Source organism: Laccaria bicolor, genomic scaffold, assembly GCF_000143565.1.
Source record: "Laccaria bicolor S238N-H82 LACBIscaffold_49 genomic scaffold, whole genome shotgun sequence".
Classification (NCBI taxonomy): domain Eukaryota; kingdom Fungi; phylum Basidiomycota; class Agaricomycetes; order Agaricales; family Hydnangiaceae; genus Laccaria; species Laccaria bicolor.
Genome location: NW_001889920.1, coordinates 272428 through 281508, shown reverse-complemented (window position 1 = coordinate 281508; position 9081 = coordinate 272428). Strand labels below are relative to the sequence as shown.

The following is a 9081-nucleotide window of genomic DNA, read 5'->3' as shown; positions in this document are numbered from 1 at the left end:
TCTATTTAGCCTTCAACTCTATTATGTCCATTCACTTTGTTCCAGAAAAGCAGATTTGTGCACTTTCTTGTTGTATAATAGATTTATAACATATCAGCTAACTGGCTTGCCTTTGGGCCCACTAACTAATCTTATACCAGCTCTGCACCTCAAGACATATCAACAGGGAATCACATTTCAAGAAAAGTTCCACACTATATGTGCATATTGCAAGGCTCAACTGTAATGTGACAAATTGTTCAAGGAACTCCTGCTCTACACCTCAATAAATATCAACAGGGCTCTACATGTCAGGAAAAGTACAACACCATATGGCCATATTGCAAGGCTCAAGTTGAACTGTTACACAATAAAATGTATAACATGATAAAATGTTTCTTGATAAATAAGTGTGTGGGCAATTATAGGACAATTGCAGGATCAATGATGATTCACCATTGGAGACCTCCTACAGTTCTTCCACTTTTTGATTGATGTGGATGTTTGCTACAAAAGGTCAGTAGTCACCTTAGGCAGTCCTCCAGCAATGAAACCTTTTTGAGGATGTACCTACTCCCCACACACCAATGCTACCCTGCTAACATCTTGTCATAACCTCTCAATAGTACACCCTGGCATATGCACCTCCTACCCCAGACTATATGAATGTGCTCATATCATATGAATGGAATAATCCCAAAGACATGGGATCATCCCATACCATACCATTGGAATAACACCATAGCTATGGAATCATCCCACATCATACCAATGGAATAACACCATAGACCTGGAATCATTCCATACCATACCAATGGAATAATACCATAGACCTGGAATCATTCCATACCATACCATTGGGATAATACCATAGACCTGGAATCATTCCATACCATACCATTGGAATAATACCATAGACCTGGAATCATTCCATACCATACCATTGGAATAATACCATAGCAATGGAATCATTCCATACCATACCATTGGGATAATACCATAGACCTGGAATCATACCATACCATACCATTGGAATAATACCATACCAATGGAATCATCCTGTAAGTCATAGAAAAGCAATCATACCATTGAAACAGAATCATACCAGATGAATGGAATCATACCAAACTCCAGGGATCCTACCATACCATTGCATTGGAATAATACCATAGAGACAGCATCATACCATACCCTAGGACTTGGTGAATGGAAGAATTGAGTTGGTCGGAAATCAAAATCCTGCCGTGGAGTTCCTGCCAAAGCTAGACAGTGTGACATCTGCCTCATTGACTGGTTTCGCACTAATCTTCGTTTGCAGCACTGATAGCATGCGATATATTATTCAACAACGTGAATTTGAGTTTATAACTAGATATTACATAGGGTACGATGTATGCGCACACTTCTCTCAGTTTATAATGTCCATATCCCTTGTATTTAAAATTTCCAACACCATTCTTTATTTGGGTGCCTCATTGACTGGTGAATGACTGTAGCCCAACATTTCTCAACTTGGTAAAGAAATATCTCACAAACATTTCTAAACCTCATAAGAAATATTAAGGGGTCCACAAACTTGGTCCCCCCCCCGCCAAGACCACCGCTTATCATTCCGTCTCCCGTCCCAATGGAGCTGGTACCAGAGGAAAGCCGCTCAGAAGAGCGGGACCTCAACTTCGGTTTTAGCGGCGCGGTGGTCCCCATGGTAGGAGTCTGTAATGGAGTCTGTGGAGGGAGGAGGCTAGCGTACCCATACGCGCTCTGTGCCCTGATCCGACGAGTGGATGGTGATGGGGAGGTCGTGGCTGTGACTTGTAATCGCCGCCCCCAGGTCCACCAGGCGATATCGATTTTGAGGTGGTGGAAGACAGACTCCCATTTGCATTCTTGAGCTTGATGCCGGAGGACTTGCCGATTGTTTCTTCACCTTCTCCGAATTCACCTGCGCCTTCCTCCTCCTTCTTCTTGTCGTTGTCATCGTCCCCTAAGGGAGAAACGGAAAATGACCCCCCAAGTACACGGGAGTATGACCGCGGTGTGCCTGCCCTTTTCAATAAAGAAACAGTAGAAGGCGGGTCCGTATGGGTATTGGTATTGATATTCACATTGGTATTGGCGGCTGTATTGGCAGCAGTGGTATAGAACAAGGAAGCAGCGTTCGAGGAAAATTCATCTTCATCAGGCGGGGCAGTTATCGGCCCTCCAAGCGCAACGGTGTACCGTTTCCTCGGCGTAGGGCTTACACTCGTTTGTCTTTTCCCAGCAGCCGATTTCGGGGGTGGCGGCAAACCTTGTTGTGCTCCTCGTCCTTTTGCAGGTGCGGGTGTTGGGCTGGCTGTTCGATTGGCAGGAGCAGAGGCAGGAGCGAACTTGGGTTGAGCAGGCGGGGACAACAGCCTACCCGTACCCGAAGCCAACGAGGAAAGAGAGGTGGTAGAATATGAAGCACCTGGTAGTGTACCCAGTCCTGAGGATGAATGGAGGGGTAAACCCGAAATGGCCGTGGACAATGGCCTCATAGCGGAACTGATCGACGAAGGTGGAGAATTACAGGGGGAGAATGTGTCTGGCAGAGAAGAATAATCTCCCCCAGGGTACGGTAACCTCGTGCCCGATTCTCTCCTCTTCGAAGTCATAGGCGGACTTATAGATTCTCTGGCAGTGGTACTTGATGACCTGGGATGGTGGATGGGCGTGCTGGGTGCTGACGGTGATCCTGTCAAGTGCGTTGCAATTGAAGAAGTCGGATGTGAGTGCGTGACGATGGACGAAGTGGTTTGTGGTGCTACCGATACAGCAGCGGACTGTGCTTTAGGTCCTGCAGAAAGATTATTGGGGGCCGTTGCAATTTTCGCCATCTCCCGGCCTAGTTCGCCTAATCGGCCTTGAAGCTCGACCACCTCGTCTCGGAGGTCGTGGATTTCATCTTTCACGTTGTCCGTTGAACCCGGGTGTCTCAGCGACTGGGACTCGGATTCCTTGTCCTTCTCTTTCTCCTTCTCTTTGTCAGCTTCCTTATCGACTAACCACCTCAACATCATTCATCCGATCTTCCAGAGCCCTAACGTGGCCCACGGTCCATTTCTCGAGCTTCTCAAAGTGTTTGGCTATCATGAGGAGTGTACCTGGTACGTCTAGCGTCCCTTGGTATGTGAACTGCGTGTACAAAGGTGGCGCCTCATGAGAAGGGGAGGAAGACAACGTATCCATTGTGGGTGGCATATTCGAGAGACTCGGACAAGAAGGGGTAGGCGAAGACGGGGAGGAAGAAGGCACGGGGACGCGTCGGACGGGTGTGGTTGGGATGGTGAGGTTCATGAAAGCTGGATCGCTGAACTTGCCTTGGGCGTTTGCAGGCCACTCTTTCTCCTTGCCTTTGGCGTTCTTCTTGTTATCCTTCTCCCTCGCCTTTGCCTCCAATATAATTTGCTGAGCAGGCGTCGGAGGGTCTTTCGTAGGCATAAGCCTACTCTTCGCAGTAGACCACCAACTAGTAGCGCCACCCGACTCTTTCTGAGAATTAGACGGAGACGGTGGATTAGGCATAGTCTGAGACCTGGAGGGCGGTGGAGGGAGCGACTTTGTGCTCTCCATCATAGACAGCACACGTCTTCAACGAGTCTCCTCTGCTGAGCCTCCCGTGTGAGTATAGCTTCTGCCTCCCTACGACTACGGTCGTGTTCCCTCTCCGCTTCAGCTTCTAGCTCTGCATCGCTTAGCATAGGTGATCACAGGGCAATGCCCCCTACGAATGTGCCCATCCTTTGGACGAAGCTGGCTGCGAGATGGGAGACGGATGATGAGGGTGATGGTGAACGTTGCTGCCATATCCCTTGGTCGTCCTCCCGGTCATCGTTGTCGTCTGATCCATCGTCGGATATGGCGTCTGGATCGATGCCTGTTGAACTGTCTGGAAAGAACGCATTTCGTGGTGGCGAGGGTGGTGATGGTGACCTCCCTCTCGGAGGCTAATAGAAGGATATTGATCAGTGGGATAGTCGCGATCTGATGTTCTCCAAGACATACAATAGAAAGAGAGCCAGCAGGCGAAGTCATCCTTCGTTGCTGCTGTCCATTCAAGCTCTGGCACGGCACTAGTATGTGTTGGGTTGTCTGAAAGGTTCCGTTGTATTGACGTTTGGCAGGGCATACATTTGCTTCAAAGTTCAACCGCACCTGCTCACATCAGTGAGCTTTACGCACGAAAAAGGCTCTGGGACGAAGGACGCTGAGGAAATATCAATAACGTTCAGTCGAAATGTCACACCTGGGTCACATTCGTGATGCCATGACGTATCATAACATCTCATTGTTGCTGTGCCCAGCGAGGACGCACGTCAGTGTGAATACGTCACTCCGAGTGATATGGAACTGGAGATCATACCAGGGCGAGTTCGTGCTTTATCTCCCCTTCTTCTGAGGTCTGAACCTGTTTTCACTCTAGCTTACTGCGTCGGCGGGCCAAGCGAAGTCCGAGACGACTCTATCAGTTGCTCTTCCATCCTCTTAACGTGCTTTTCGCAAAGGACTTGCCCTATAACGCCGTTTGCGCTGCATCCTCCATTCAGGTGTGCAATCTTGTGGCCCACGCAACTAGATCTCCTTGCAGTTATTCCGCAATCAAGCTTCAAGCTTCAAGCTCAGTCCATCTCCAGCCGCCACGTCACCTACGTGTAGCAAGCGTGCCCTCTTCCTCGTTGTGGTCCATCCGTGAAACCAAGGAAGCACTGTATTTCAAGGGAACATCGCAATGGAATGGGTTCTTCGACTAGGATGTGTACGGATCGTTATAGCCTCTCATGAAGTCCAAGTACGTAGTTCTTTTCTCCCCTCTCTTTCCAAAACACGTTGCTTACATTGGCATACAGACCTACAAAGTCCACCCCGTTCTCATTCGTCATGCCCTCCTCGATTCTATCCCACAAGACAGGCAAGGGCTTACCGCTTTCTCCGACCTTCTCTTCCCCTTCTCCTACCTGTGGCCAACTACGGGCTGCTGCACAAGATTCGTAATAAAGCACTTGGTGGTCAACTATGAGCGTGCAGAATCCTGCCGTACGTGCCTTACCCTGTTCTTGCTTGGATGGAGAATGACAGAGAGGGAAACGGTTTCAGGAGATTCGGGGTGGCCATTAAGAGCGATGGGTTGTCCCTGTTGGTAACGAAGTTTTTGCGCCCTGTGTCCTTTCGACTGGGGTAAGTATGACACCCTCGCTTCTTTGATCTTCCCGTATTCAACTTCCATTCCCTGTAGCCATTACCTTCACCTCCGTTGGTGATCGACGGAGGATTCGACTAGCTCCTCCTACCCTTTCGGTCTGTACATGGAATCAAGGACGACCATTAACAAAACCTTGTCTACATGGTAAGTCTCTCGAATTGTTCCTCGATGATACGAACAAACACCATCCCTTTGACAGAATGACTTCCCTTATCAACGATCACAAAAGAGCCTCGGGATTCTTAAAACGCGTGATACAGGTGCCTGTTATACTAGGCCATTCACGCTCGCAATGGGACTTTTCACCCTCCTGTGGTCCGTCCTCTTGGTTCTCCCTTTCTGTTCTTACTCATGCATGTGTGTTAGAACCTTGTCACAGTCTCTGCTCTCACGATTTACTCTCTCCATTTGTAGGGTATGGAAGTTGGTCCAACCCGGGTTAGCGTTTATTCGGGAGGTCGTAAAACAACTTGCTGTGCAAAATCTACGCAGCAAGGACCCATGGGCCATCTGTAGCATGACATATCATGTACAACTCCCGCGCTACTACCAAAACATGAAATTCTGCTCAGTAACTATCAAATATGCGCAACAGAGGATCTAGGAATGGTTCAAGTCCGCCTCAGTCGCAGTGCCCAATCAGCACAGCAGAACAACCACCTTCATGGACAGGTGACACTCTCCATAAGGAATCCCACTACTTGGTGCGAAGGAGGAAGAACGCTCTTTAACCACGGTTCCTCGGAAGAATAGTTTGGACATGATGTTTGCACGTTAAAAGTCAACAGTTTTCCAGCCATCTTAGTCGAATAATAAGACATGTAGCTGGGTTTCCTTTCCCTGTATGAGTTGTGATCAGTCCTTCAAGTCGTAGAGATGTTAGTCAGGAATACCGACGTAAATTGAATGGAGGCTAGATGTATGTGTAGTGGGCCCGGAATCGCCGCTCCTGGAGGTACCGCTGGATACGTTTGATTTCAGTAGGAATGAGGGGCGAACGAAAAAGACCCACACGTCACAACGCAACAGGCAGTTCGCTTCCACCAACCCTCCCCTACGCGGCCGAAAAGAACGAAAGCATCGGGGACGAGTGAGAAGCGAGATGGCTGCAAGTCGCTCAAGATAACCGGGAGGACGACGCCGCTGGGCCTGCTCTTCGCAATCGATCAAGAAGACAATGAAAACTTGGTGTTTCAGTTGTAGAATATGGTGGTTTACGCAGGCAACCCGGCGCACTTCACACATGCAGGTGGCGAGTTAAGATGTCGAGAGTCAAGCTAGCACAGAAACCTTGATCATCTCTTCGAAGGCCACTTGTCATCAGCCCAGCATACACAAATATCCAGCACAGTAACGATTGTGTGGAATCAGCTAGCGATTGAAAAACTCGAAGAGAACCCAAAACTAGAAAGGAGACGCATAAATGTGGACCACAAGAACGAGGAAGGGCCACTACTAAGAACCAACACAGGGCAAGCAGGCATCTTCTGTCCGTTCAGACTTTCACAACCGAAGAAAGCCTCTTATGTAGGGGAAAACCTGTCGTAGTTTACAGCTGCAGTCGATTAGTAGAAGAAGAGTTAGGGGTAGAGAGGAAACGCACTGAACAATCCAGCCCCATGTATACAGCAGTTGACCGTAACGGTGCATAGCCCTTAGACTAGTATCGTTAACATTTGTGTGCGCAGAAGAAACTCATGATGATCAGCATTCAGTCTGCCATGCTCGTTGCTCGATAAGGCATTGAAAGACCATCGTGTCCTGAGAGAGGGTTTCAGCTTCTTTTATCCTGGTGCTAGAAAGGTGGCGTGATGGGCAAGGTCAAGACGATAAAACACGACCAGCTGTCGTCTGAAAGGTTCTGTTCGTTTGCCTGAGCGGGTGCAACGTTACAATGTTTTCCGCCGTCACATATTTGCTTCAAAGTTCAACAGCACCTGCTCACGTGAGTGAGCTTTACGAATGAAAGATGCTTCACTTCGTACTCACGCGTTCAGACGAAGGATGAGGAAATTTCGATTGCAGGTAACATAGCCGAACGTCCTGGCTTTGCCAACGTTGACACTTGAGGGTGTTCTTACACTCAAACCTGATCGGCAGAACAGAGGCTGGCACTACCACACGATCAAATACTGCACTAGCTTCTAAACTTACAGATGCTATGCTCACCATCCATCCTCTGGAGCAAAAGCAGAGCATACATACGCACCCCAAGCAAACCTATCCACGATTGCTGTGAGTACTAACCCGACACATGCGAAGCACTCAAGTATCACTGACCTATGTGCAATAGCCATGCCCCCATCATCCATACAAGTCGGTGTCCACCCGAAGACGAGGACCCTAATGAGTTTGGTGTTTCTCACCCTAGGCCTTTGCCCTCAGTAGTTCGTTATTGGCTGAGAAACCTTTGGAAAAGAAGGTAGTATCAGTAACCATCGTCATCGGTTGCATCTGATCCAAACTTACAAGACCCCAACGAGCGATCCGTATGTGTGATGTTGTGGCAGCCCACGGCGGCAACGAGCTATGGATGGATACGCACGATGGAGAATTTATGCTGTGCAAAGGCTGAGTCCGGAAATAACGAATTCTTGTGGTACAGGCAGAGATTGGCGTCACTGGGTACATATACCATGTACGTAACGGCAAATAGAGCGTCGGGAATGAAGATACCGAGAAGCTCTGAGCACTGAGCCAGCTTTGGCAGAGGAGAAGGACCGAACAGCGGAATAGGTGGGTGCAACCGATGAGACGATCGATGCATGTGAGAGGTCTGCCTGCGGCCACTGGCAAATAGTCGATGTTGGAAGAACGAGCTTGGTATGGAGGCAAGTTCGTTGGAAGGATTGAACGATGGCGAAATTTCCTGCGTGAGTCGATGCACGAAGGGATGCAAGTGGCCGGGTCGTGCGGGTTACGGTGGACCTAGGAAAGACGGTAGGATCAACGAAGTGGGGCTTGTGTTGGTGGTATGAAACCAGGACCTGAGTAACAGACGGAAGTAGTTAGCAAGCAAAACATCGGATATATGCGAGTTAAAAGGCATCCAGAGATCGAGGGAGGAATAAGGGTACGAATGAATGAGTAACGCAAGGGCGATAACTTACCAAAGGAGATATGGTTATCCTGACTCTCCAGCTCTCCGACTAAAGCTTGCGATCATGATCAGATGGGCAGTGACCTAGCATGCCGTGTGGAGCTTTTCAAGAGGGTATTGCCGTCGTCGAGCTGGGCATCGTTAAAACCGCCCGCCACGTCTGCAACGGAAAGGCCGTTAGGGCAGGCGTTGTCGACTTGCAAGAAAGATATACTGACGATCAACTTGAGCCAACAGAGTCGCTTCGAGCGCGTTACCGGGTGGTAGTCCAAAGATGGAGTTGAAGCAAAAAAAAGTTGATTCAAAATCCTGTTCATACCGTAAGCATCCAGTAAACTTCCCAATTTCAATGTTTCAATCGTCGTACCAGTAGAAATCTGTGGTTTGCGGTTTGTATGCTTTTTTGAGGTTAAGAGGACCGGAACTGTCACAGAATTGTCAGCATATCAGACAAACGTAGGCAGACGGAGGAAGAGGGGTATGGTTGCGGCACAGAAGGGGAAAACGAGCTAAGGCAGAAAGGGGAGTAAATCTAACGGAAGGAGGAACTCACTCAGAGCCAGTGGACTCGAACATCTTCAGCGCATGCTTTGAATCTCAACAGCTCCCCGCTCTCTGTGGATCGGTACAAGTTGACGAAGGCGGGTATCGGGTTAAATTTTGATCACAGTGCGAGGTTGGGTCTCCAGGCGATGTCAGCAGTAGCTGAACCTAGAGAGGAAACATTGGACGACTCGTCATGAAACTCCATTCGACGAGGGGGGTTCGCGGCGGAGTTGAA

General features: G+C 48.8%; 3 protein-coding genes across 3 annotated transcripts; 1 reads left to right on the top strand and 2 right to left on the bottom strand.

Annotated features, from left to right (window-relative positions):
- Positions 1-12: 12 nt before the first annotated feature.
- On the bottom strand, positions 13-3017 carry LACBIDRAFT_311016 (uncharacterized protein; the record flags this gene model as incomplete). Its single annotated transcript, XM_001887907.1, has 4 exons — positions 13-18; positions 436-486; positions 1085-1118; positions 2164-3017. The coding sequence occupies 4 exons, from the start codon at positions 3015-3017 to the stop codon at positions 13-15; spliced, it is 945 nt and encodes a 314-aa protein (XP_001887942.1).
- A 74-nt stretch (positions 3018-3091) lies between these two features.
- On the top strand, positions 3092-5404 carry LACBIDRAFT_311015 (uncharacterized protein; the record flags this gene model as incomplete). Its single annotated transcript, XM_001887939.1, has 6 exons — positions 3092-3107; positions 3704-3799; positions 4367-4371; positions 4848-5034; positions 5234-5344; positions 5400-5404. 6 exons carry the CDS (start codon positions 3092-3094, stop codon positions 5402-5404), a joined length of 420 nt encoding a protein of 139 aa, XP_001887974.1.
- Positions 5405-7127: 1723 nt separating this feature from the next.
- On the bottom strand, positions 7128-8876 carry LACBIDRAFT_333313 (uncharacterized protein; the record flags this gene model as incomplete). Its single annotated transcript, XM_001887906.1, has 10 exons — positions 7128-7137; positions 7190-7314; positions 7355-7359; positions 7410-7442; positions 7481-7543; positions 7670-7727; positions 7836-7989; positions 8385-8609; positions 8668-8724; positions 8854-8876. 10 exons carry the CDS (start codon positions 8874-8876, stop codon positions 7128-7130), a joined length of 753 nt encoding a protein of 250 aa, XP_001887941.1.
- Positions 8877-9081: the final 205 nt, after the last annotated feature.